Consider the following 27,995-nt stretch of genomic DNA (forward strand, 5'->3'; position numbering starts at 1 on the left):
ATTTACACATTGTCCCTTCTCCCCCAGCTGATTGCCTGGAGGAGCTACCCCTAGATGTGCTGCTGTCCTGGTGAGAAGCTAAGTTCTGTGTCATCAACACTTGCCATTCCTGGTGTCCTACAACCAGACTCTCATTTACTCCCCATTCAGACCTACCTTGGCATTTTTGTTCTGACTCTCTACTGCCTCTGCCTTTCCTGATTACTGAGAACTGTCTCCAGCCCCAGGACACATCACTGGCCTTCAGTGGCTCCTGGGTGACTCTGGGCTCCCTCTGCCCCATTTGCATGCACTTGTTATCTCTACTTACACAGCCATTTCCAATGTTGGAGAGAAAAACTAAGTCTGGAGAAGAGCAGAGCAACAAAATCAGAAAACCTGAGATGCTCTGGCCAAGACAAACTCCTGGCAGCAGCTTTATTGAAAAAGCCAAATACAGTGATGGCACATAGTGGAACATAACCAGTGAGGCCAGATGGAAGGTGAGTACAAAAAACTCTGGCATAAGTTGCTTAGGAATGTTCTGCTTTTTCCTGTGGCATTACTGGGTGAGTTGTGCAACTAAGTGCTTCCTTCTCTTTGTTCTCATCTTTGTTACTGCCTTCATCTTCAAGACAAAAATCCAAACGTTTAGTTGGCTTTCTGTTTTGGGTCATGATTGATAACACTTGCTACCTGGTGATTCCCTGCTTTTCTTCCTCAGTTTACTTGTTTATAAATGTTATTTTCCAGCAGTCTGAATCAGAGTAGCGGACAGCTGAGATTTCTGAGCCTTTGCACTTTTTCTCTCACCTACTGTGATGCTCTGCCCTGTGTCATGGCACAGTAGTTCTTTGTCAAAGTCATGTAGCACTGGTGGGCCTCTAGGAAGGCACAAAAGAAGGGAAGAGTTATGGATGAGACAGAGCTACTTTCCTATCTCTCCTTCTCCAGAATGCAAACTGTTTGCTATAATGGTATCTCACATTCTTACTGTTGTGTACGGTCTCTTGGGGGAAGAACACTCTGCAACTCTGGGTGTACAGCACCTATTGAAAAAAAAAGTCTGAATGTGTTCAGGGCTGCCCCAAAATTCCTAATGGCAGCAGCTCAGGCCTTGGGAGTAGATAAAAGTTAAACAGTTTTTAGGAATGTCTCATAGGTCAGCCTGGACTTTGGTCCTGAGGAAGGAGGTGAAATGCCTACGTAACAATGTGTATGTCAACATTCATGTCTAGCAAGGGAACTGACCTCTGCAGAGCTGAGTTGGGACAGATAAAACACACTTTAATCCTGTTAGCCTCCTGCAGGCACTGAGGCCCTCAAAAGGGAAGCAGGAGGATGGAGTGCCCATTCCTGACTCACAAATAGCAAGACAAACTGTACTTGAAGGAGTCCCGCACAGGAGCTTGGGTTGAGTGGGGGAGAAAATTGTACTGGGGATTGTGTGTTTGACCTTAGTGCTTGGTGCACTTCTTGGTCTGAAGTCCTAGGTTTTGTCCTAAAGGCTTGAGAACACTATAGGGCAGTTGTGACTGTCATCTCTCCCAGACCTGCTTGGCTGGAGAGGACATGGGAACTTTCTTTCTCCATAGCAGGCTCCTGAACACATTACTAACAGCAACATAGGAGCGATAAAAATCTGAGCACATTTATGATGTCATCTTTTTAACTCCTGAAGAACTTGGTGGTTTAGATGCATTAGGCAATTTATCTATGACATCCTTGGCTGATTACTTGCTTTAGCAGATAATACCTCTGTGTAATTCTATTGTTCCTATAATTATGTTATTCACAATTTCTGTCAGAATGAAGACCATGATATCTCAGTGTAGTGGTACTAGTTAAATACTGCTTTCCTTTACTCTTAGATTTGCTTGAACCCTTTCTTATCTTTAACCAATTAAGGATTTAGTGCTACTATGGATTCAGATAATGGACGAAATGATTAACAAAACTTGACAGAGTCAGATTTCTTCTACATAATCTGCAAGTCTTGCAAAAGTCAACTTCCCCAAGGCAAGCAGCACTTTAACCAAGTAAGGGAGGCCAGTCAGCACTAGCTTTGACATGATGAGCAATGAGGGTGGAAAAAGCACAGTGAGTTTTTTTGTGCCTAGGGTGGTAAATTTGTAGATGCGCCAGATTCAGTACATGTGTACACATCTGTACAGGGTGTGTCTTTTGGAATGGTTTATGGAGCTTTTGGAAAAGAAGAGCCCAGGAAGTATCACTCAAACACCATGTCAGATATTGCTATCTCCTGCATTGATCTCAGAGCTGCTTTTATACAGTAAGCATTGAGATCTGCTTATTGATGTATTCATTAGAGAAGGCAGTAGTACTAATCATCGTACATTTCCTCCTGGACATATTTCTTAAGCACTCTCTTGCTAGTTCAAGTCCCTGAAATATTTAATGAACGTTATGAAATTCAGCATTAGGTAGGATTAAAAAACAGCCTGGATCCTCAGGTCAATGATAGCAGCTTTCTAAAGAAAGTAGTGGAGAAACAGCAAAGCCTCACTTTCTGCTAGACCCCTTCCCCCATGCCCAGCTTGGTATCATGGTCCCTCCTGCTCTGCAGCCCTACAGTGGCAGCTAAATCAGAGGCTCAAGGCAGCAGGAGCTAAATAGCAAAAGCAAAGATCTCAAACCTGTGGTAAAACCTGCATGAGATCTGAAACGTGACCCAGGCTATTCTTTCCTTGCTATCACAACGTATCAATTCAAAGCCTGTAACATTATTTGTTTAATGTCAGTCAGTAAATGCACCAGGACACTGTAGCCTGGTGCTTTCTAGGGTTTTACACTAGGCTAATGCTTTCGGTGTCTTTCTGTGAAGACCACATCTTTTCATCTGCAGTAAAACCTGACAGTTTACAGAGCAAATGCCCCTCTCACTGGATAAGGAGTACAAAGCAGTGCTGGCACACCCACCAGCCTACACAGTGGGTGAGAGAAAAGTACAGTAACATCTGGCTGTCATCAGGCTTGTTGTATTTGTCTTAAAAGCCTGGCCACTATTTTTTATCCTTGTAGTGGCAGAAACTTCCCTCAGCAACAGTATGAGCTAGGTCAACTGGATTAGTAACATGATACAGTTGAAAAATTGTCCTAATTGGGGTTGGAGATGAAACAGGCTCTTCTTGAAGATGCCTAGAATACTGCTGCTTGAAGAATGGGCTAGAGAAAAACCAGAGCCTCCAGCCAGATCCTGTATTTGTCAGATTTAGTTCCTCCCCATATCTGGAGTCTCTGCTTATTTCTTTGTCATTGGGATGAGTTTAGGCACAGAGGACACAGAAGTGGATTTTCCATTCCATGAAGTGTGGGAGGAGCAGTAGTGTTTCCCATATTACCTGCATGAAGGCACCTACCACCTTTGTCTGAGGAGCAGATGTGCAACTCAAGCTGTCAAGAATAACCTAAACTTTTACTTGTGCTCAAGTGAGATGTTCTCCTGCACCACTGTGCAGGCACTATGTGGAGCAGCAAGTTCATGACTCAGAAAACGCTCACCTTTGTTCCCAAGCACACGGGCTCTGTTTGTCTCACTGTTCCAGGCACATGACAAGAGAAGATTGCCTCTGCAGCTTGTTGAGGGACAGTATTTAGGACTGAAATATTTTTTGAGACAGAGATGTGCATGCTTGGTGAAACACTAGGGCAAAAGTCTTCGATGTAGGCAGATTTTCCTCGAAAGAGGAAGTTAAATCATGTAGGAAAGATGAACTCAAATCCACTTCTGACCCACAGAGTGACTGAAGATAATATTGAGCAAGCCTATGGCAAAACCTGCTCTTCTAAGAGATCTCTAGGGCTATTTCAATATCCCCATAAACCCACCTGCTGTCAGCCCTGCAGAACAATGCAGCTTCATAGGCTGTGGCTGTCTTCTGCCTGATGCACCAATGGCATTGAGTGTATCAATATACCCAGAGGAGGCACATGTTGGAAACGTGTTTTATTATTGTTATTGATTGGATAGATAGAGGTATATTCTACCCTAGCTGAGTCTTAAATTAATCTAGCAAAAGGTGTAGTTAGAAAAAAAGCAATGCTGTACAGAGCTGCAGAGGGCAGTCAAACCAGAAGCAATTAATATGACGACTTGACAGGTTTGCCATAAATCATATTTATAAACCATAAAATTGGGCTTTTCCTGCATTCACAACAACAAGGAACATGGGGAGATAGAGCTTATTTATAAAGACAATAGCGCTTGGGAATGGGAAAACAAAGAGAAGGTTTGACCACAAACTGAAGGAAATCCGATATTCCTGATTTCACACGTTCTCCTTGCTGGGAACACACGGCAGGACAGAGAGGCGCCCTGATGGACACCGGGTCACCCGGCAGGCTGTGCTGACCCCACGGCGCCCAGCAAGGAGCACGGTGCCACGGCAGAGGTGAGAGCGGGTGGCAGTGTCACCCCGGGAAGCGCTGCCAGGGCTGCCGACGGCCCCAGCCGACCCGCTGGACTGCACCCGTGCCCGGGGGTGATGACCTCTGCGGGCGGTGGGAGGGCAGCAGGCACAGGGCGCTGCCTCCCACTCCCCGTCCGTCCCTCCGGTGCCGGGCGCGCTGGGCCGTTTGTCCGCGCTCCTCGTGTCCGCCGCCCGCTGCCCGCGCCGGGGGCTCGCAGCGAGGAACCCCGCGGCTTTGCCCGCTGCTCTCCCCGCCCCGGGAAGGCGGGCGGGCAGCGCCGGCAGCCCGCGGCACCCGGACCCGGGGGCTGCTCCGCGCCGCGCCCCGGGCCCAGCGCGGCCCTCACGCAGCCGGGCGCGGCGGGGTCCATCACCGACCGCCACCGGCGGGGCTTGCGTGACACCGCCGGCACTCCCCGCCGCCGCTTTATGTAACCCGCGCTCGGACCCGCTTATAAAACGCCGCCGGGGCAGAGCCGCCGCCACTCGGAGCGCCGCGGCAGCCGCGAGGTAACGGCGCGGGCCGGGCCGGACCGGGGCGGGGGCGGCCGGGCAGCGCTCCCGGCGGGGCCGGGGCTGCGCGGGCTGAGGGAGGAGAGCGGAGCGGGCTCGGATGGCGCGGGCCGTGGCTCCGGCTCTGTGGCGAAACCGGCCCGGGGGCGTGGGTGGGAGACAGAGGGGCGCTGCCGTGCGGTGCTGCTGCTGCTGCTGCTGCTGCCCGAGCCTACCTGTAGCCTCTGCTGGGCTTGTCTCGCCCTCCTGCCGTCCGGGCACACACCCAGTGTGTGTAGCTTACCGGCGCTAATCGGTAGCTTTACAAAAACCTACATAGAAGGGTGTACGGTGAGCTAAACCACACAACCTAGTCAGGACAGATACAAGAAAAATGTTCAAAAGTCAAACAAGGTCTTTGTCCCTAGTGTCACTGTTATCCTATTGAGTTTTTTTCCTCATCATCTGTTGTGCAACCTTTCAAGTATATAAGCCATCTCTTGCTGATGTAACGAGCATATCCTGTGTTGTCTCTCATAGGCAAGTCTTTCCCGGGGGGGTGTAGCCTTAGAGTTCAGTTTGGGTCCAAAGTAAATAGTCTTTCCTTTGCCCCTTATTTTTATTTTACTTATACAGAAAAAAACTTCTGCAACTTGTTGAGCTTTCAGTGATAGGAAGAGGCAGATAGGAAAGGACAATTCCAGTTTCTTTAAACCTGGCTTTTGTAGCTGCAGTTTCCTAATAGGGTGAGCATCTCTCCCTGAAAAATCTACTACTACTGTAGTGGTGATCCTACTAGTTACCACCCTCAGTCCTGGGAGGAATGAAGTGCAGATGGTGAGAAAGGGGTGGTTGGTGGGATACTTTTACCTTCACACAAAATTCAAGGAACTAGCAATGGATGTGTGTGTGGACAGGTATTTCTCCTTATTCTTTTTACCTGATGAGCGCCTTGGCTTTCCCCAGCATCACAGTAAGTTTTAGCATGTGTAATTGTTATTTTAATCACACTGATATCTCTGGAAGAGACTTGTGCAGCAAACAAGATGCATGTGACTGGCCTTCATTTTCATAAACACAAACATTTTTCTTGCTGTGGTTCTTTATATGGATTCATTAATAGGCTTTCTCTGCTGGCTTTTCTGGAGGGTAAGCATGTTGTGACTGAAGAAGGTGTGCTTGAGTCTCTTAAGTGGTAACAGCTTCCATTAGTAGTACTGACTGTGTTGCAAAACAAGGTGACCATCATAGGTAGGCTTGATTTGGCCTCATGAGATGTCCTTTGAACAAGCATCATTTATTTCAAGAACATACTTCTTGTTCTTAAAGGTTAGTTCTAAATCTGTGGTTTTCCGTGCCTTCGGGGATTACTGGATGTCTTCCTGTGCGGATGTCCATCCTTTTGGAAACTTGGCATGTGCACCCAATGGTGTGGTGTGCATGAACTTGCTCTTCCAAAACGCTTTCTGGAGAAATCTTTGCTCACATATCTCCTTCCCTGTGTTCTTTGTCTCAACAGATGGGAACTGCTCAAAACGACAGTGACCTCAGAAGTCTGCATGCAGTGGAGCTTGGCCTGTGCAACAAGGCCATGACATCAGACACATTTGATCACAGCATTGTTTCTGTTGGAGAAGAGGAAGGAGCGGGCAACTTCCAACGTTCTGTTCCAACACAAGAGTCCCTCCGATCTCCTCGTGGCTCCGTTGTGAGTTTCCATAACATCCAGTACTCCGTTAAGCAGTCCAGTGGATTCCTTTGCAAACGGAAAATTGTGGAAAAGAAGATCCTTCACAATGTTAAGTAAGTGTTTGCTTAAATGAAATACTAGAGGGAAGGAATTAATCTGCTGCTGTGAACCAGTGACCTCGTGTCACGTTCCAGATCCAGCTGTGCTGGTACAGAAATTACTGCCCTCCTGCCAGTCAGCAGTTCATGTAAGCACTTTGATTTGCTTTTAGGCAAAATAGCTGGGATATAGCTGAAGCAGTTTTAGTTATTGATCTGAGCAAATTAGGACCAAATTTGTGTGAACTCTTCTGCCAGAAGATCTAATGGTTCCCTTAAGTATGGTTCAAGGTGCTGTCAGGAAATGAGCAACAGAGAGCAGTTGTTGCTTCTTTTCAAGACCCTGTTTAGCAGGGAAGACACTTAATTTCTATCTTTTGTAGATTGCTTTTTATGTCTACTTCTGGTTCTGTTCTGTCTGGCAGTCTGAGACAGAAAGGAAAAATGCGTATTGATTTCAGATTTAAGAAGTTTTTAATCTCTGAAGTTTTTCTTTCAACAGCATTTTGTTCACATTCCATATCTACTAAAATGTGCATATGTGTGGTCCTTGTAAATGTCCCTATTTGTAAACAACTCTTTCCTTCTTCCAGTGGCATTATGAAACCAGGCTTGAATGCTATCCTGGGGCCAACAGGGAGTGGGAAATCTTCGTGAGTACCTTCTACTCCTTTAAATGGACAGTCAGCTGTTCAAAGTATATTTGGGATTCTGAGGGTTAGGGTAGATGTGGGGTATCTGCATGCTTAGATTTTTGCATGCCTTTGAGAAATCTGGTGATGCAGTTTGACCTCCTGCCCCTCTGTCAGCTTTGCTGAAGTTCTTGCACTGTGACTGTGTCACACCCCTCATCTGCCCCAGCTGGTGCTCTCTATTAATGCAGTTGTCTTTGGTGGTGGCCTGAGTTAAGATATCAGGCAGAACTGGGGTGACTGGAGCTCAGATGTAGACTCTGTTCTGACTGGTAATGGGGTAGGGATGGGGTATAAGCTCCCCTGGGGCATGGAAGATGTCACCCCCTCTGAATTGTCTGCAACAAGATTTCCTCGAAATTGTTAGGCCAGACCCCTTTCTGACAACTGACAGAAATACAGTGTAATGCAGTCTGTAAGATGCTCTGGATCCTTACCCTAGCTTGGCTGTCACCTGCTCCTGGGGGTGCACACATGCTTGAGTTGTTTGGATGGAGGCACAAAGAAATACATTGTAGACTATCTCCATCCAGTGCTAATGCTGTTTTCTCTCCTGTGGTAAGACAGCTCTTTGTCATTCTCTGACTTTAAGAATTTCAGACACTCGCAAATATGGCCAGGATTCACACAGGTGTGTCCTTGTGGTGACCATTGATCTTCTTTTCTGAGGAGACTACTGGTTAATCAGGATGCTTTCAAGAACAGCACTTCATCAGGGCAGTTTACTTATCTGGCAGACAGGCTGGCCTCTGCACTGGCAGTAAGGAAAATCCAGTGATACATTAAAAAAAAAAAATCACTTTCTAGAATTAATCTTAACTCTTGTCTTGTTTACACCCATATGGATTAATTTCCTTGGGATCAAAGGAGTTGGTTCAGTGCTCCCCTGGCTGGATAGCAGCCTGCAACAACTCAGCAGGGTGCTTTTGTCTCTGTGCATTTAAGGTTATCTGTAAATACACAGACCAAGTTTATGTCTGTGGGGGGCTGACTGTTGTGAATTATGAGCGTCTGTACACTGCCATACTGCTGTGGCACACCGTGTGCTGGAAAATCCTGGATGTACACCAGACTTTCTGTACAAAGAGCTAAAGCCTGCTGAGTAGGGGAACCCCCTTCCTGTGCCCTTTGGTTAGCAGCACACTGTGAGCAGGCTGTAACTCAGTCCTGGCTGGTGGTACTTAACCCAGTCAAGGGTAAAAACAGCAGTTATTGCAAAACCTAATGCCTGGTGTTTGTCTGAAGTCTCCTAGATGTGCTGGCTGCCAGAAAGGACCCAGCAGGTCTGTCTGGAGAAGTGCTTATAGATGGTATTCCACAACCTTCAAATTTCAAGTGCATCTCAGGATATGTTGTGCAGGTGAGTAACTGCCTTCCTGGAAGCCCGGGAGACCACATAAGATGAGTAAACACAAATGACCTGTTTAGGTAATTTTCAGTGATCCCCACAGAGCCTAATTTGATAACCCAGATGTTACAGTTTTTAGTTTTTATCTGGGATATGGAAGACAGTAATATCAAATTCCTAACTCCAACCTTGTCAAACACAGAGGTGTGTCATTCCACAGCCACATGAATGCCCAAACTGCTGGGTTACTGTGACTTGTCCTTTGGGCTCTGCCCTGAGCTGCTAGCAAAGATCTGAAAAAGGGAGGAAAAAAAAACATGACACCCAAAATCTCTTGTTGTTAAACTCAGAAGCAGTTCTAGCTGGCAGAAGTACCTTCAAACTATCAGACAATAATTCTAGGAAATAAATAGATCCCTGCTGTTCTTCCTCTGATTCTAGCTGGCTGTGACAGAGGTTCATTCCACTCGGAGACAGGAAAAGCCAGCTGAATCTGCGGAAGTGGGTGGAGGCCTGGACCAATAATAGACCCTCAAAGCCCTGGGGAACCTGGGGAGAAGGGGATTCTTGGCAGCCAATGAGCAGCCAAATCTGGAAATCATCCAGGGTTCTGATGCAGGCAGCTGTGACACAAGCAGCTGAAAGCTGCCAGCTGGGGGGCTCTGCTAGGATCCATGGGATGAGACTGGTGCTAAATCTTGATCCTGCAGGTTAGAGATCCTCAAATCCTCAGTGGCTGATGAATAGCCAGTAAGTTTCTCTCAAGTGGTCCCAGTTTGAGACATTTGTCTTTTAAATGTCCAAAACAACCAAACATAATCTAAAATGATAAGCAACTTGGTGAAACATTAAATGGTCTCTCCCTCTTCCCACCCCATCTCTGACTCCCTGGATCAACAAAGATGGACTAAAAACTACAAACAACACTGAAGTCCTAAATACACAATTACATTTGTAATGCAGATAAGCATATAGACATGCTAAATCATATGTTATCCCTATGAAACTGCTGGTGATCTCTCCATTCATGCTGTGACAGTGAAGGTGTCATGCTACTCTTGGTTATGTTTGGTATTAAGCTTAAATTCACAGTTTAGTTTCCAGTGTAGTGATCCAGCAGTTATATTGGTGGATCTGGGAGTGGAGAATGGGAGGCTGGGGTCAGAGACTGAGAGGTTGAGGGAAGGGGAAGGGGAAGGGGAAGGGGAAGGGGAAGGGAAGGGAAGGGAAGGGAAGGGAAGGGAAGGGAAGGGAAGGGAAGGGAAGGGAAGGGAAGGGAAGGGAAGGGAAGGGAAGGGAAGGGAAGGGAAGGGAAGGGAAGGGAAGGGAAGGGAAGGGAAGGGAAGGGAAGGGAAGGGAAGGGAAGGGAAGGGAAGGGAAGGGAAGGGAAGGGAAGGGATGAAATGCCTAAACTATCTTTGGAAGCAAAGCAGCACATTCTTGTCTTCCTCTGTTAACTCCTGTGCCAAACATGGTTGACTGGTATATCATGTGTGCCTGTGATGCACAGATGTACATCTGATGTGGGCAGAGCCCCAAAGCAGGCAATAATCTGCTGCTCTCCAGTTTAGGGTATGTCTTCCAAAGATGACTGATGTAACAGGCATGTTTCTCAGCAACTACCCAGTGTTGCAGCCCTTTTCTCATCGTATAGTAGGATACAGAATTGGTACAAATATCAAAGTGGGGGTGATGGAAGGTGCATGGAGTTCTGAATGGACCTGATGACCTTCTCTTATTTGGCTCGTGGCTGTTGCAGGTTACTGTAGGCTGCCCAGGTCAGTCTGCTGGATAGATTTGATTCTCCCTCAAAGTGCACATGACTGTTGAAGCTTTTGTAAGCCTTAGAATAAAGTCTTAGGTCCAACAGTTGTACATAGGTGACACATGGCAGGAGCATCTTGGTGCTGTATTCTTGCTTCTCTAAGAAACTGCTGCCAGTGAGGAGCTGGGGAAAGCTCCTTGTTGGCAGCTGAACTCATGTAAAATTTGAGGAGTTGTCTTTCAGCCTGGGTTCCACTGTGGTCTGCAAACAGCTTATCCAGTAATTGCCACTAAGGGACTCTGGTGCCCACTCAGCAGCTGAGGAGTCTTTCCAACTGTCCATTTGTACTTTCAGGATGATGTTGTTATGGGCACAATGACAGTGAGGGAGAACCTGCAATTCTCTGCTGCGCTGCGACTCCCCAGCTCCATCAGCATTAGAGAGAAGGAAGAGCGAGTCACCCAGATAATCAATGAGCTGGGATTAAGCAAAGTGGCTGATGCTAAGGTGAGCAGTGAGAACACCTTTCTCAGAAAACACTCTACCTCTGGAAGAACTTGTCTCTGGGCAGTATACTGTAGTATGGTATGTAGTGCAGTTACAGGAATCTAAACAGGAACCTGACTAAACCACTGCATGCAAGAAATCAGTCTCTGGCTCAGGAGGGAGCTTGAAGAGAGATATTTGTATTTGCTACTAAAAGGGGAAGATTTTGGACCATGTCCAGCATGTTGTATAAATTCAGAAGGGGAAGAGTCACTTAGTCATTGCATCTGAGAAAGTTGTTCAGTCACTTCCTGGCTTTGTGGAACAAGACAAGAAAATTGTTTTCTCATTTCTAAAAGCTCTGAGAGATGGAAAATTGTTCTTTGATGGAAAAGTTCTGTGCAGAGCTTGTATTAACAGGCAAGCTACCAAAAAAAGGCATCCCCACACACCAGTGCCTCCTGTGAATGCTGTGGCCTCACTCTGTCTCTTCCTTGTCAGTGTCACCCTTGTTCCCTGAAGTTATAAGGCACCTGATACCTCTGAAAATCAGGCTCAGCACATTGTGACACAGTCCCTCACTGTCAAATTCACCTGCTGCTGGCCCCAGAGTTCATTAAAGGGACTCTGAAAATTAGAACAGCTGCTGAGTGTGGAAAGCCCACAACTCCAGAGCATGTACTGACTGGGTCTTGTTGCAAATATCTATTTTTTTCTGCTTGCAGGTGGGAACTGAATTGATCCGGGGAGTGTCTGGAGGGGAGCGGAAGAGAACCAACATTGGGATGGAGCTCATCACAGAGCCACCAGTCCTTTTTCTAGATGAACCAACAACTGGTCTTGATGCCAGCACAGCCAATGCAGTCCTCATCCTTCTGAAGAAGTAAGAGTCAGTTCTTCAGGGCTGTGTTGCAATTTGGTTGTCAACTCATTAGTAAACAAAAGTATGTTCTTATGACTGAGTAGTTATAGTGCCCCTTTAAAAAAATCAAAAACAAAAAAAACACCAAACCGAAACAAAAAAAAAAAACCCACAAAAAAACCAACTAGACAAATATACTGAGATGTAGTGGTAATTATTTGTTTGAGTCTCTTCCAAAGCCTTTTTAAGTTTATGGGAATCTTTCCACAGCAAGCATTGGATTGGAGCCCAAAAAGCAGATGTAGCTTGGACAGCTTCCCTTTGCCACAACGAAGGGTGGACTGGGAGGTCAGGCCTTGTAATCATAATTTCTTGGCCTTCCCTCTGAGTCTATTACTCGACAACAATCTTAAACTTAGATAAAACTTTGCCTGCAGATTTACCCTCAGTGTCCTGTGTTTTGGAGATGAACTGTCTTCTGACAATTAGAACAAAGTTACATGCCAGGAGAACAGAAGAGGCTTATTTAATGGGAATGACTTTCTAATCCTACTCCTGTTTTGTGGCATGTTGTCTGGTTTTGCTTGTGGGGGTTGCTTTGCTCTGGTGTTTGTGGATATAGGTCTTTGATCATCAAGAGTCCTTGGTGGGCATCAGTGCTAAAGCACTTGAAAGAGCATCTGACAAACCTCAAGGAAAACTTGTTTGGAATTTTCTTCAGAGTAAATCTTCAGCAGAAGAGCTAAGAGAAATCTCAGCTGGCCAGACTTCCACAGCCTGATAAGTAACACCTGGTACTGCCATTGTGTGCAGTTAGTCTGGTTGACATCTGGTATAAAAAACATGTAAGGAGGGTTTATACACAGCTGTGGCCTCAGGCTTTACTAGCTACAAACAACATTGCACTTTGGCTACATGGACTGCAGTGATGGTCTCCTGTAATGATGGGTACTGTCTTGAAGGTCTTGCACCAAACATCTTGACACAGTGACTGAGAAGGCAGAGAAGGTTTTTCAGGGTCAAGACTCTGAGAAGTTGCCAAGTATTTGTCTTGGATTTTGATACTTGGGTTTGCCTTCCTGAAATTCAAAGTGTGGTGTACTTAGGAGATGTTTTGTCTTTATTTCAGGCTCTCAAGAAGAGGGCGGACCATCATATTTTCCATCCATCAGCCCCGTTATTCCATATTCAAGCTGTTTGACAGTCTGACATTACTGGCTTCGGGAAAGGTGCTGTACCATGGTCCTGCAAAGCATGCCCTGGAGTACTTCAGTTCTATTGGTAAGTCTTCCATGCCAAGAGCAAAAGCAACTGGCTCATGAGTTAAACCTGTGTATAGATTCTTGCCCTAGCCTGGGATAACAGCCCCATGCTTTTCTATCACTAGGATGTTAGAGATTGTACACATACAGTGTTATGTTAGAACAAGGAAAAGACAAAATGAGAAGCCCAAAAATTTTCAGACAAGAGAGCATGGCTCTCTTGATTTTGTTTTACCTTGCATGAGGACAAAAGCCAAGAATTGCTTGAACATGTGTAAGCGTAATGTCCAGAGGACAAGACAATGCTTGTAGTTGTTCCAGGCCTCTGTGGCAGATCCAGTGGTTTTTGAACCACAGCCTGCAGATTGGCAGCAATCTGTACAGATTGATCCAAAAATGTCCTCTAGACTGAATGCAGGTGGGCAGCCAAGACAACAAAATTATGGTGTGTCTTACGATGGGTTAATAGTTGTACTGTTGAGGTCACTGCCCTCTCTCCAGGTAAGCAGGGTGAGGGTGTCTTGACTGAGGATGTGGAGTGAACTTCCAGTCTTCTGATGCAACTGTGGACACATTAGATTGTAAGCTTCCTTGGCTTTAAGGGATGTGCCTTAACCAATGTCAGTACTTCTGCTTCTCCTCTTAGTAGCCAACTTCCTTTCTCTCAGGGAAGCTGTAGAAGCATCTTTGGGTTTGTTTGTTTTTAATTTCCTCCTTGTTCCATACTTAGAACTTTATTATAAGAAGTGCTCTTGAGCTGCCCTTCCTAATTCTTGTGACCAGGAAAACAGCAACAAGAGTTGTGCCTGTAGAAGAAATATCTGAGGCTGTAGAGCAGACATCCAGGAACCTCTGCTGAGGAGCTTTGTGTCTTTTAGAGTGGAGTGTGGTTGAACAGCACTGGGAAGAAGGCAAGAGTTGCCCATACTGAGCTGTGGTGGAAGCAAGTTTGACATTCCTCCTCACCTGAAATCAGTGAATAAGCAGCTTTGAAGCTCTTGAGATACCATCTCCTAAATCCTGTCTGTCTACTGCTGTAAAGTAACACTTCAGAAAAGCAGGAAAGTTTTCTGGTATCAGGGTTATGGAAAAGTAATACAGTATTAGAGCTGACCTTCGGAGGTGTGTCCTGTGCAATGCAAACACGTTGCATGTGGTTTTGGTTTGTTCTGTTCTGTTTTTTTTTAAGGATATGAGTGTGAACCCTTCAATAATCCAGCTGACTTCTTCCTTGATGTCATAAATGGTGATTCAACTGCTGTGGCAGCAAGCAAGGAAGATCACAGACCTGTGGGCACAGGAAAAGGTAAATTGTGAAGGAGAAATCCACTGCTAGCTAGTATAGAAGGGAAATTGTATGTGTGATGACAACTTTTAATCTCTGGGTTTCCTTGAGTCTAAAGGCATTTCATTATCTTTTTATTTTTCCTACTAATAGATACACTTTGTTTTGGGCTTCTTTAAAGAGATCAGAAACTTTTAAAATGGATTTTTTCACTTCAGTAATATAGTAGAGCAATGACAAACACCAAAAATTAAAAAAAAAATAACCTGTGAAGGAAAGGCTGGAAAAACTAGAACTGCTTGGTCTCAAGAGGCAGCTAAGAAGTTTTCAGTCGTGTAAGAGGCTGCTGCAGAGAAAACAAGGTAGATAAACCAAGGACTGTTGGATTTAGACTGTTGGACTGTAGAGTGAAGGAGATTGGAATTGTCAGAGAACAAATCCTCTACCAGTATAGTGAGTGAAATATTTGGAAATACTTGCTTGGGGATCATGTAGCAGCACATCATTGACTGAAAGAGTATAAGGGAACAGATTTTGTAACACAGTTTTTGGTGATGTGAATCAAAGCAAACATTAATTTTTCCCAAATTCAATGAAACAAAGAATTTCTGATACTGTGTTACAAGAATATGACCATTTTGTTCCAGAAAAAATGGACAGATTATCTAGGTTTGATTAAAAATGTAGTAAAAAGCTCTCAGTCAAGCTAGCCCCTTAAATTCAGAGCTAAGGCTTGAACAACTCAAATTCTCTGAGCATTTCTGCCTTTTTCTTCAGCCTTTAGAATTGCTGACCTTATTGATGGGCCATATCTGAAGGTCAGGTTTATAGGGAATCACACATATCTTGTTTTTTTCACTCAGAAGTGAGCAGTGAAAATGGAGTGGCTGAAGACAATGTGGGTAGCAATGTGGTAGATGTGCTGCACCAGAAATATCTCAGCTCCAGCCTATATCAGAGCACAAAGGAAGCACTGGGGAAAGTGGAGCTTGGACGGGGAAGCAAGCAGAGAGTATCCAAGAAGGAGCATGAGATTACCTATGCAAATGGATTCCTCACTCAGCTGTACTGGGTGTCCAAGCGCTCCCTGAAAAATCTCATCAGGAACCCACAGGCCTCCATTGCACAAGTAGGTAACAGTTACTAAGTCTCAGACTCTTGCTGCTCTCAGTCCCATAATCTGCAGTTTGTAGGACAGAATCATGTTTTCAAAGGCAGTTGGGGAAACAGAAAAGTCCTATGCCACTGCCACGTAAGTGGAGTGAGATCCTTAGCTACCTTTGTGGCCTTTGGAAAAGATCTCCAATTTAGTTTAACATAAGGACTACTGCACTGAAGATTGGAGTGGGGGAAAAATGTTCTTTGGGTCATATAGGGATCTTCTAGGATGATATAAATTTTGTGCCTCACTTTAAAATTTAAACTTAATTATTCTATAAGCATGTTTCTACTAAACTCTCCTAGCCAAAGAATGAAGTAGAAAAGTGAAGATGATAAAATCTGAAAAACTCTCATGAGGATTGTGTCTGTCATAGGTATACATTGCCTCACAAGAGCAAGGCTTTAGGCAGGTGTGGATCTTAAACCCTGCATATGACTTAACAATGTTAGTTCTTAATTTTTTTGTTTACCTGAACAATTTCCTTTTTCCTTTCTTTCCACTTCCAGATTGCAGTGACTGTAATTCTAGCCTTGGTTGTGGGTGCTATCTTTTTCGGTGTAAAACTGGACCGAAGTGGCATTCAGAATCGGTAAGATGAAAAGCCACAGCTTTGCTCATTTTTCTACCTGTAGCAGTCAGGTTTGAGGCACAGGGAAGTTGGGATCCACCTGAAATACAAAGAGGGTTGGATTCTCAGTGTACTGCAGCATGAAATTGCCAGGGGTCCTAAAGGGGTCACAGTTCTGTCAGGCTTGTATATAAGTACAAATGGGATGTAAAAGGGAAGATAAAGATACATCTAAGATTTACAGTAACACAATTAAGTATCTCCATTCTATGGACAGAGAAAAACACTGACTTGATGGTATGATAATGTCTGAGGCTGCCAGTGTTTGATCTGGTTGTTCCCTCACTTTTCCACTGTTCTTATTTGCCTTCTAGGGTTGGATCCTTGTTTTTTGTCACTACAAACCAGTGTTTTTCCAGTGTCTCTGCCATTGAGCTATTCATCAGAGACAAGAAACTATTTGTGTAAGTAGTAAGGCACTTGGACTGTCTCATACTCTGAAATGGGATGGGGCAGTATCTTACACGCTGAACAAAATTATTACCACCAAAGACTTGATCGCTCCCTAGCAATGTCAGATTGTAGTAGTAATGCTAAGTTAGTCTGCAGAGCAGGGAGCTAAAATGAATAAGAGCTGGGGGAAGGAGGAAATGGTTTTGCTTGCTTGCTGTGTGGCAGTTTACTGCTTTATACACTTTTGGTAACAGCTGGTTTTGAGATCTGTGTGTGAATCCTGCAGGCCGTGAATCCTTCCTACCTTCTTTCTCACAAGGACTGACACACAGTCTTGCAATGGTCTTAAAGTGTCAAGACTGTGCAAAAATGAAGGGAGAGTTCCTGGATAAACTTTGCAAGGGGTGCTCAGATGAAGGGGGCTGCTGTCTGGCTTACAAGGCTCATTAATAATCCAGTGCATCTCTCTGTTTAGAGGGACGTACTTGATTATTGCATTGTTGTTATGAGTAATTAATATATAATTAAATATACTTATTGTATTTATTATTTTTATTTATTATTTATGTATAATATCTTTATAATTATATTTATATATATATACATATATATATATGGTTTTGTATGTGTGTATATGTACATAAATGCATGTAGATACAGTATACACACATGTATTCATGCATATATGTTGAAAGTGTAGTTTGGAGGTGCCTTCAGCTCATGCAATAGAAGGGCAAGAGACAGATCCTATGCAGTAAAAAGGAAACTGGAGATTTATGCCTGGAATGTACATGGCCACCCACAGACTGCTCAGAGCAGCTTGATATTGTCTCTAACAGCTGCCCAGGAGTGAAATTCCCCCACACTTCTATTTCTTACTAGTCTGCTCTGCTTGCCAGTGTAGTTTACCATCTGTGTCAATGGGGATTTAGGCACCTCATATGTTAAAGCATCTTTTCATGAGCTCCATTAAGCAGCAAAACTATCATAATGACATTTAATTGCACTGTGAACTGGAGGTGAGTTGATATCCCAAAGGTGTTTTCCCATTGTTCCCATTCTTCCCTGGAAGCAGCTGTATGAGTTAGTAGTGGATGAAGTGTTCCTCCAGTTTATAGAAGTCTAATGCTTCCCTGTGCTCTTGTATAAAGGATCTTTTTCTTTGAAAAGAGACTTAGGAGATTTTTTAATGATATTTTACTTAGCAATCACACAGTCTTTCATTCACTTTCCTTGGAGGGCTGTCAGTTTGATTGCAGGGTCTGAGAGACAGATCAGCCCTTCCTTCATAGAGTGTCAATGATAGCACAGAGGATATAAGCAATTTGCATGGAAAGGAGTCGGTGGTAGAAAGAGCAGAAAACAAATCAGGATAAACCAAACGTGCACTCTGAGCCTGCTTCCTACAGAACCTCTAAACCTGTACACCTCCCCTCCTTCCTGTCCTCACAGCCATCAGTACACCAGTGGATATTACCGTGTGTCTGCCTACTTCCTGGCCTTGATGATAGGAGATCTACTGCCCATGAGAACTACTCCAGCCATCATATTCTCATGCATCAGTTACTGGATGATTGGTAAAGAATTGATGCTTTCATTGAACCTGTCGTCTTCCAACACATTAGATTTCTGCCTTAGCCAGATTCCTGAATCTATAACATACAGCTGCTTGAACTTCCAGCTGATTTAAGTGCTTGGCATCATAGCTTTGGAGGACTCTGGGGCAGGGACAGAGACACCAGCCATCTAACACAGGGATCTGCCTGACAACATCTTTTGGTAATGCTCTTTGGGCCTTTGAAGCATGCATAGTTCCTGCCAGCTCCAAACTTGGTCTTTCTTCCTGATTTGCCTGTCTTGTATAGGAATCCAAGGGTACCTCTCTGGAATTCATAATGTGGTTTACTGGACTCTCACCTTTCTGGTTTTTGGCAGGATACCAAGCTGTTGCAGGGCGGTTCTTCTTCTTCATGCTGACCCTGATACTGGTGTCCTACACTGCCACAGCCATGTCCCTGGCTATCAGTGCTGGGATGGATGTGGTGGCTGTGGCCAATCTGCTCATCACCATTTGTTTTGTCCTGATGCTTGTAAGTATATTAGGGGGTGTGTGGTGGAGGGGAGGGAAGAGCTGAGACCAGCTGAGAGGACTGGATTGAGTTAGCCCTAGGCAGGCTAAAATATCCATAGTCCAGTGGCACATCAGCCCCATGCTTGTGGTTTTACTGTCATTGTAGTCAAAGATATACTTCTGCCAGCTTGTAGTCTAAGGGCTGGGTGCAGTTCAGTAGTTGTGATGCCACCAGAGCTTTGCAAACAGTGTGCCCTAAACAAGTGTTGTTTTTTTTTATTAAATTGTCCTTACAAAGATTCATTTTAAAGGAATCTTGCATTTTTGATACTGGAAATCTAAATTATTATTTAAAGGAAAAAATTAAATAAACTCTATCTTTTGATTCTTTGCATTAATATTTGCTGCCCAAGTGGGATTAGAAGGCAGAAACCCTTTCCTTTTTGTAATTCAATATTGCCCTGGGGTTCAAGAAATTACTTCAATACTCTTCCCCAAGGATTTTTTAAGGAAGAGAACAAGAGAGAGAAAAGAATTTTGACTACTCATAGATGAGAGCTATGAATTCTTTTTCAAAGACGTGATGCTGGTAATGAAACTTCTTGACTGTGAAACCTCCCAATGTACATATTTCTTGTTAGAGGATTCCTGTCTGTATACATACTCTGAGCCACAGTACATCCCTTATTCTTGAATTTGCAATTTAACCTGCCGTTGCAATAAGCCAAGTGATAGTGCTTCAGCTGCTCACTGTGGGTGAGAAGTGTGCATGTGTAGTGAAGGGCAGCTGATGTGCATTGAGTTTAGTCACAGTGTATAAGGAGTGACACATGCATGTCTTCAAAGTCAGTGGTGTAAGCACAAGATCACTTGTGATGAAGCAGAGGCTGAATTGCCATGTTAGTTGTGAAGACCACTTGTGCTAAGAAGTGAAAGCAAATCTTATTCCAGAGAAAGAGAAAACATGGATGAAGTATGTAGGACAGAGGGGAAGACTGAAATAATAACAGCTCTTGAAGCTCCCCATTTTTCTCCATTTTGATTCTCCGCTTTCTCATCTCCTGGTCAACCTTTAGCTTTGGCTGGCTCTACCATGGACAGTCCTGCTGAGTAAGAAGTTGTGATCATGCTTTTTAGCTCACATGCAGATGTAGGAAAAAAACCTTTCAGACCTCTTTGCAAGCAGTTCAGCTGAAGTACTTGGGTGTGCTATTGGGCCAGCAGTGTGGGAGTGCTGCAAGGCTCCCAACTCGTTTCTGTGGGTACAGGCTTGACAGCAGTAGTAGATCCATCAATCCCAGTGCACCTCTGCTGGGAACTGCAGCATCTGTTCAGGAATGGTATTATTTGCAGTAAATGGAGTTTGTGACTCATCAATTTCTTCTGTTCTCTTTCAGATCTTTTCTGGCCTCTTAGTGAACCTCCCTTCAGTAATGGGCTGGCTGAACTGGCTCAAGTACTTCAGCATCCCCCGATATGGCCTCACTGTGAGTAGAAAGTACCATTGGTGTCCTCTGAGTAATGTGGCCACACTTCTGCTTCCTGGAGAGGTTTTGAATATGAAGTATGAAGTTCTCTTAAAAGTCAGGTTTGGTTTGTTCATTGCGTGAACATGGTAAAAAAAAAAAACAAAAGAACAAACCAGCCAGCCTCAAAAAGGAAGCAAAAGTTAGAGCTCTGTGTGAGAGCTGGAAGTCTCAGAGGCAGAACAAACACTTTATGCTACAGAATCAGTGGTGCTTGGACAGCAGCAGAGCAAGCTGTCCAATCAGGCACTAATTCCTAGCGTGAGTAGTTGATCTCTGTGGTTTAGAATAAAATCAAATATTGTACAGCCTCTGCAGACACCATGGGTGTATGTGTGGCCAGTCTGGGCCCAATGGCTTTCCAGCTGGTTAAAGGATTACTATAGTGCATGAGTGTCTCAGTCTTCAGCATGGCTTCCTCTGAAGTGAAATTTGACTTTTCTGAATATTAAAGAAGTACTAGAAATCTAAGGGTGCAGTTGCTTGAAACACAGTAAAGAGATAGAGCAGGTCACAGGTGGGAGTTATGTTTTCATCTCCTGTTTGCATCCTGGCCAAGCCTCTTTGGAAGGAATAGTGTCCAGCTTCAAGCAACAATGACTGAAATGAATGCTGGAGCTTGTGCAGGGTGGGAGATGTGTAAGACCTCATTGTTTGGGTATACTGAGGTGTTTTATCCATGTTACTCAATGTGGAAGTGTCCTCTGAGATAGCAGTGAGTGCAGGATGCTAGTGCTAGGGAATCTTTCACCTCTTGCTTTGGCTGATTGTGCCATGCCTTCACCACTTGTGGCATTGCTGGGGTGTCTGCATGCAGCCTCATGGTTTTCTGGATCAGTAGATTGACCCAGGTGAAGGTGGATGGATGAACAGGAGCTTGTAGCTGGCAAGACAGAAACTGGTGGCTAAGTAACTTTGAAGCCAAGGCCTGGGACACCAAACCACCCTGCTTGTAGAACTTGGAGCAATTCCTAAGGAAGGCAGTGATTAAGAGCTTGAAAATAAAAAGCAGCATGAACATATGTTTCCAAGAATGGAAATAATCAATAATCAATACTTTGAAGTATTTCAGTTTTAACAACCCAAACCATGAACTCAGCAAAAGTCTCTTCCCCTAGGCTCTTCAGGTGAATGAGTACAGAGATCTCTACTTCTGTGGTGAGAAGAATCCAAATTCTACAGTGTTTGTGGGAGATACAGGCAGTTGTCCTCCCAATATTTCAGAAGAAATGTAAGTAACTCATGGTGGTTCTGGGCCTGAATCATGATGACTTGCTTAAAGGGAAGTCTGACTGTATCAAATTTTTATACTATTCACAGAATAACCACTTACAAGTCAGTCTCAACAACTTGTCCCTAAGTAATGTATTTTAGGATTATGCTGTAAAACTCCACAATTACCCAAGAGTGAAGTAGGGATGAAACTTTGCTTGTTAGTAGATGAGACAGATGAGCTAAATTAAGTTTTGCATTTGGTAACCTAGCCCAAACTGATCAGTTTTCCTAAACAAATCCGGGGTCACTTAATGGAAATGCAGTGTGTGGACAGCTATAGAGTTGCTGGAGAGCAGTAGACCTGTGATCAAAAACATGCCTCCAGCATAGAACTTGTTTGTAAATATTAATCTCCCTGCACGTACAGAGAGAGCCAAGGAACCTCTCTTGCAGTGCTCCATTTTGCCCCATTTGAAATACTGTTGGCTGTCAGTACCTTGAGCTGTAGCAGTGCAATTATTTTGTGACACATACTAGAGAGATGCAAACTGAGTGTTTTTCAGGGAGCAGTGCTAGATCACTATTTCCACAGCTTTTCCAGTGATTATTGAGGGGAAACTAATGCTTCCATGCTTACCACAGTTTAAGGTGGTTCTGCAGTTTTCTTACATTCCTTATATATATTCCATATATATATCTTTACATAAAGACCAATTAGGTTGCTACTGAATAATTATGAGAACTAGAGATCTAGATTTGTCCCTTGAGTTTTATTTGGTGATGGCTTCTCTGTTTTTATCACCTGTTTCACACAATTGAGGGTAGAAGGATCTTTGTGGAACAGGAATAAAAGTAATAACCTGAAGATGTGTGCCACACAGTAATATGGACTTGTGCCCTGTGCTTTCCTGCAGGTGTTCTGGTGAAGCATACCTGTGCAGCCAAGGAATTGCCCCTACCAGCTGGGCAATGTGGGAAAACATAGTGGCTCTCTTCTGCATGACTGTTATCTTCCTTATCATTGCCTATGCAAAACTCCGGTTTATGAGGAAGTTCACATAGACTCCTGTGTTGCATTGCCCTGCAACTTCTCAGGTGTTAAAACTGCAAAGTTTGTTAGGGCCTACTGGAGATTGCCAAAATGTTTCAGCTGACTTTGCTGGCCTTCAGATGGGAAACCTGTTCCCCTGTTTCTGGAGCATGACCTCCACAGGATTGTGGGTTTTAAGAAGAAATACATTAATGTACATTGTGTAAGTGATTTTTCCTATGACAATATAATTCTCTTAATTCCTTGATACATATCAAACTTTATATTGTAAACCATTATTCTGTGGCCAGCTTATATACAAAAATTCCATTGAACATATGAGCTTCTCCATCACAAAAGGTGGAAGGTGATGGTGGCATTTGTGTATTGGTATGTTGCCCCTTGTTAGTGCCTGTCACATCTGAGGAGAGACAGAGACCGTTCACAATGTGTTAGAGATGTATTTGAGTTTGAAGTCAGTACAGAGACCAAGCACTCATGACCAGGAAAGAAGTTGTACTTCTAGTAGTTTCTCAGTGGAAGCTACTTCCAGAAACAACTTTAGCTTCATTAAAAACTAAACAGCAGTGGTGTTAAGACATCTCACCAAAGAAGAGAAATATATACTGTTGTACTGCAGAAAAAAGAAACCAAAAAACTTCCCCTCTGCACTGTGAACAGCAAGAAATACATTTACTACTTAAAAGGAGGAGAGGGAATGCTCTTTTTCTTTATTTTTTTCTAAATAAAAATTTGTATACTTACTACTGGCACAAGTTTTTAACAATAGACTCAGTTCTTAGCTGCGCTATCTCTATATAGTGTTACTTGCACTGTGGACTGAAAAAAATTTACATAGACAATGTTGTGACTACAGCAACATGTACCACAGTCTCCACAGGACACACGATCGTGCCGGTACTTCATCAGCAACAGAAGAGATGCTTTTAAATGCCACTAAGACCTGCAGATGTAAGTGGATCAGCAAAGCCGAAGGAAAAGATCCTCAAGCACAGGAGTGAAGAGCGTGCCCGTGGGGGTCGGGCGGCAGCAGCCCCTGAACCGTGCGGTGTGAGACTCCTCCGGTGCTTTTGCAGCTGCGGAGGGAAGGGGAAATGGTCGCACTGACGGCGCAGTCGCGTCGAGCACCAACCAGGCGCTCTCGATGCTGCTTCATGCCTTTAACAGCTGGTTGAAGTAACCTCGTACACGTTTTACGCCTCGCCCTTTGTCTCTCCTGCGGCGGCGTCCCCGCGGCGCTCGCGCTCCGCTCACCCGCCCCTCAGGGGCGGAGGCTCGGGGGCTCCTCCCTGCGCCGGGCGCGGGGCGGGCCCGCGGCTGAGGCGGCTCCGCGCTGCGGGAGCGGCTCCGTGCCATGGCGGCCGCGGCGGAGGGGCCGCCCGAGGCCGGCGCGCAGCCCGCCAAGCGTAAGCGGCCGGAGGGCCGGGGCACGGGCCGGGGCCGCGGTGCGGGGGGCCGCGGCGCGGGCAGGAGCTGCCGGCGAGCCCGCGGCCTGGCGTGTGCCGGCCGGGCCGGGCCGTGCTCCTGCAGCCGCGGCTGGCCCGAGGCCCGGCCGGGTCCTGCCCGCGCCGCCGCTGGGGTCGGAGGGAGCCGCGGGCCTCGGGCACCCTTCGTGTGCGAGCCGGCAAACGCTGCCGACGGGAGAAAGAGCGGCCTGTCGGGTCGGGAAGAGCTGCCCGACTGCTCCGGGGAGGAGCAGAACCAGGACACGTTGTGGTAGAAAGGGGTTTGGGGAGAAAAGCGGCCATTGCCGCTCTCCGCAGATAGTAGCCCATGTGTTGTGGCTGCCCACTGAGGCAGCTATGCTTCTGTTCCGAGTCAGTGACAAGAAATAAACAGCAGCGTGCACAGCCACTCAGAAGTTCTCCCCAAATTGCTTTGTTGGATAAGCACAAGAGGGAGCTAATACTTGTCAGTGCTGTCAGGCCGAGGCCTTGTCTCTTGAATGTTCTCTAAAGTATTATTTGGAAATAATGCTGGTGATATTTCAAAGAAGCTACCGTGGTTTGTTACCCCATAGTGTAAAGAAGGCAACTTACATGGAAAGTAGCTGTAGGCAGCTTGAAGGGGGTAAAAAGTGGGACCATTAAATTTTTCTGTTGTGTTTCTGGACTTGCTATAGTTTGTCTTAACTCTGTAATGTCTTTACCCTGAGTAGAGGATCCTGCTATTGAAACAGCAGAGGAAGCTAAGGAGCCAGCAGAGGCAGACATCAATGAACTCTGCAAAGACATGTTCAGCAAAATGGCCACTTACTTGACAGGTGAACTGACAGGTAAGGCATTGCAATACTGACCTACAAGTTCTTCTTTCTTTTCACTTTGTTTCAAAGAAGTCTGTTGCATGGCTTGTCTAAACTGTGACTGTTTAGATCACATCTGGTAGGACTGGCAGTCCAAATCTGGCACATTGCTGGGCTGCTAACAACACTGAGATTAGTTATATTATTTTCATAAAGTCCCAGAACAGCACAAATATTTTTCCAAACAATTCAGTGTGATATCAGCAGCTTAAAGTAATTCTTTTTTTGTCTTGAAGAAGTTTGTACATGGAAAATTAATCTACCAAAAGCATCTGGGTTAAGACAGAGTCGGAGGGATGCACTACAGAGAGCAGAGTTATTTTTTTTTCCTGAGAGCAAGATTCATACATGTTTTCCAACATTTATGATTTAGAATAAACTGCTGTTCAAAATTAACTGGAGTAAACTGCTCACCAAGTTAATGCATTGCATATGGTCTAAGTTTGAAAGCACTTCCTAGCACTACTGATTTGCGTCTGGATTTGTTCTATCAGCTTTGTAAACATAAGTGTCTATCTGACGTTATTAAGAGTCTGACATTATCTGACATGAAATAAGAGTAGAAATATGAGGACTTAGTAAATTTTTCTCAAAAAAAGTTTAGAAGTGAATTCATCAGCTCAGTTGATTTTTGCAGTTCACAAAATGGCATCTTTATGTAGAGTGTATATTAATATAATCTGTATTGCCATCTAAACTATTGTGCTTTGTTGGGCTATTGGTTTGAAATCTCTTGTCCTCTTGAAGAGTCTGCACACAATTCAAACCACATCACCTTAAATTAAAATAATCTTTATTTTTTAAGCCACCAGTGAAGACTACAAACTCTTGGAAAACATGAATAAGCTGACTAGCTTGAAGTACTTAGAAATGAAAGATATTGCTATAAACATCAGTAGAAATCTGAAGGATTTAAACCAAAAATGTAAGTACACCAAAAAAGGTAGGATGTAGTGAATGGTGCACTTGTTTGGGAAGTAAAGCATCCTAGAGTCAGAAGGTTCACACTGCATTAGTGCTGAAAGAAAGAAAACTGACTGATATAGATGTGCTGCTATGCAATGCTAGCCTTGTATATTTCTTAATGACTTTAGATTCTGTAGACTACTGTAAGAGAAAATACATCTGAATTTGTGTCCTGGTGTACCCCAGATTCTGGATCTGATAGGAATAACAATTTTAATTCATGTTCTCTTGTTACTTGTGTTAGAGACTACAAAGTACTTCTAAACATTTTCTATTTTCCTGGAACATGGCTGTCAGAGTCACCACTTAATTTTGGGACAGGAGAGGGGACTTTTGAACTGTCCTAGCTGAAGAATGTAATAAGAAATCCATGTGTTTCAAGTGTGAATTGTTTTTGGAAATGTATTACTGAGAACTGATGGTAACATTTTTATGCTTTTTTAAGATGCTGATCTTCAGCCATATCTGGAACAGATAAACCTAATTGAGGAACAGGTTGCAGCTCTGGAGCAGGCAGCTTATAAATTGGATGCATATTCCAAAAAACTTGGTAACTATCATCCTCCACTGTTAAGAACTAGCAGCATAGTGCCTTGCAAGGGGATTTAAAAAGAAAGAAAGAGGGTAAACTGTTTTGTTTAACAAATCTGAGCTACAGAGTTGCCTGTGGTGCTTTTGAACACAAACGTTGTGTCTGAAGTGATAAGCATTAAGAAAAGATTTGTGTGATGGGTTATATTATGGTGGACTAGGTGTTGTTAAACTATTGCTTATTAGTGAGGCTTGATTTATTTTTTTATGGTGTGCACTGACTTATATTTTAAAGACTGATGTTTAACCTTGCAAATTGAGAGATACATAATGTTCCACCAGGCACCCAATGTAAGCCTCTTGGCTTAAATTAATATTATTGTTTGACTTGCGCACCAGGTTCTTAAAAAATTACTGTACAATTATATTTTCCTAAATGCATTAGGAAAAAAAGTTCCTGAATGGTACAGTAAATTAGCTTACAGGATTCAAAGCTTTTATCTACGCACTACTAAAATACTATTTTTCCTTCTGCAGAAGCCAAGTACAAAAAACTGGAGAAACGATGAAAGTACAACAGTCTATAAGCTGGAGCTGGGCAGTGAATCAGACTGATCTCTGGTTTTGCACAACAGCAATCCTGTATGTTGCCAAGGATTTGGTTACAGCTATCATGGAGACTGGGAACTTTTTCCAGCTATTGAATACAGTAGGCTGTATTCAGGCTTAAGGCTGAATAATATTTTCCTCTTCTCAAGGGGTACTGTTCCCTCAGTTCTGCAGTGCAAAGTAGAAGCTTGTCTTTAAATCATGTCGATATTGGCTATATGTGTGTTAGTCCTGTTTTCAACGTGGAATACTCACTCTAGGGAAAGTCTTCCCTAATCTGTAAAGACATTCTCCCTTAGTAGCAGTGGGACCTAAACTTCAATTTTCCTTCATTGAGCTCTGTTTTGGGAAGATACCTGGAACTTTGGACTTAATGGATGGCATATTGGAAGCACTTCATTTTGGTATCCCCTTTTATCTGTTTGAAATAGAGAGACTAATAACAAATTTGCAATAAACTTAATGCATTTATTTCTCTGGAATCTCAGATTCTGTTGGAAAGATTGCACAGGCTGTTGTATTTTTTCAAAGGGGTCTGTTAATAAAGACAAACTTGTTCAAGCTACTGGGATGATAGAAGAGAACATGTTTTAAACTCTGCATCAAGTAGTCCTGCAATTACATTCTTTGACTGTCTGGAGCTCTGGTAAAGTTTCAAGACATATTAGTTTATCACATGCTCAGTTAACTTACCAGTGCATTTTGATCCTACTAGTTTTTGAAGTGGCATGCCTAGTACAAAAATCTGCTTCTCTACGAGGCTAACAATGTCCCAGATTGCCAATTTGGCAGAGCCCTTTGTTCTGAACAGGTATTCCTCCTGCTCCAGGGATATTTTTTTTCTGTTCCTATTCACCTTAACTAATTCAAGCTGGCTTTTGAATGAGTTGCAGTTGAAGACAGTACAAGTACTGATATGCAGGAAAGAAGTAGTTCAAACTTCAAGTGTTTTAAAGAATGTCTAGTCAGGTACCAGTGTGTTAAAGATCGTGATGCTGTCAGGCTGTGTACAGCCACTAATTAGTCAGAATGGACACTTTTCCCTCGTGCTCTTTAAAAATAGTGAAGTAGATGACTTTTGAGAGCCTTTACCATCACTTTGAAAATCCTGGATTTGAAATAGAAGCATTTCTGTGCTCACAGTGTTACCTG

General features: G+C 44.0%; 2 protein-coding genes across 3 annotated transcripts; both read left to right on the forward strand.

Moving 5' to 3' along the window:
- The first annotated feature begins 4,501 nt into the window (after window positions 1-4,501).
- On the forward strand, window positions 4,502-23,190 carry LOC306805402 (broad substrate specificity ATP-binding cassette transporter ABCG2-like). Its single transcript, XM_079313131.1, has 16 exons — window positions 4,502-4,919; window positions 6,421-6,704; window positions 7,283-7,342; window positions 8,627-8,741; window positions 10,849-11,001; window positions 11,706-11,863; window positions 12,972-13,123; window positions 14,294-14,410; window positions 15,253-15,518; window positions 16,058-16,140; window positions 16,494-16,583; window positions 18,025-18,149; window positions 18,508-18,662; window positions 20,041-20,130; window positions 21,288-21,400; window positions 22,299-23,190. The coding sequence occupies exons 2-16, from the start codon at window positions 6,421-6,423 to the stop codon at window positions 22,444-22,446; spliced, it is 2,109 nt and encodes a 702-aa protein (XP_079169257.1). The 5' UTR covers window positions 4,502-4,919; the 3' UTR covers window positions 22,447-23,190.
- Window positions 23,191-23,682: 492 nt separating this feature from the next.
- On the forward strand, window positions 23,683-27,314 carry BLOC1S2 (biogenesis of lysosomal organelles complex 1 subunit 2). Of its 2 annotated transcripts, none has more exons than XM_079313132.1 (5): window positions 23,683-23,841; window positions 24,594-24,710; window positions 25,543-25,662; window positions 26,149-26,327; window positions 26,772-27,314. In XM_079313132.1, exons 1-4 carry the CDS (start codon window positions 23,790-23,792, stop codon window positions 26,310-26,312), a joined length of 453 nt encoding a protein of 150 aa, XP_079169258.1. In that variant the 5' UTR covers window positions 23,683-23,789; the 3' UTR covers window positions 26,313-26,327; window positions 26,772-27,314. The 2 variants fall into 2 exon arrangements, with proteins under 2 accessions (XP_079169258.1, XP_079169259.1); XM_079313133.1 differs by having other exon boundaries at window positions 26,149-26,253.
- The last annotated feature ends 681 nt before the right edge of the window (window positions 27,315-27,995 follow it).

This window comes from Erithacus rubecula, assembly GCF_903797595.1.
Source record: "Erithacus rubecula genome assembly, chromosome: 9".
NCBI classification, from domain to species: domain Eukaryota; kingdom Metazoa; phylum Chordata; class Aves; order Passeriformes; family Muscicapidae; genus Erithacus; species Erithacus rubecula.

Excerpts from the sequence above, each read along its gene's own strand:
- LOC306805402 (XM_079313131.1), top strand. The coding sequence starts at position 6,421 with ATGGGAACTGCTCAAAACGACAGTGACCTCAGAAGTCTGCATGCAGTG. Across the intron at positions 6,705-7,282 it reads AAGATCCTTCACAATGTTAA|TGGCATTATGAAACCAGGCT; the intron begins GTAAGTGTTTGC and ends TCCTTCTTCCAG. Across the intron at positions 7,343-8,626 it reads ACAGGGAGTGGGAAATCTTC|TCTCCTAGATGTGCTGGCTG; the intron begins GTGAGTACCTTC and ends GTTTGTCTGAAG.
- BLOC1S2 (XM_079313132.1), top strand. The coding sequence starts at position 23,790 with ATGGCGGCCGCGGCGGAGGGGCCGCCCGAGGCCGGCGCGCAGCCCGCC. Across the intron at positions 23,842-24,593 it reads CGGCGCGCAGCCCGCCAAGC|AGGATCCTGCTATTGAAACA; the intron begins GTAAGCGGCCGG and ends TACCCTGAGTAG. Across the intron at positions 24,711-25,542 it reads CTTGACAGGTGAACTGACAG|CCACCAGTGAAGACTACAAA; the intron begins GTAAGGCATTGC and ends TTATTTTTTAAG.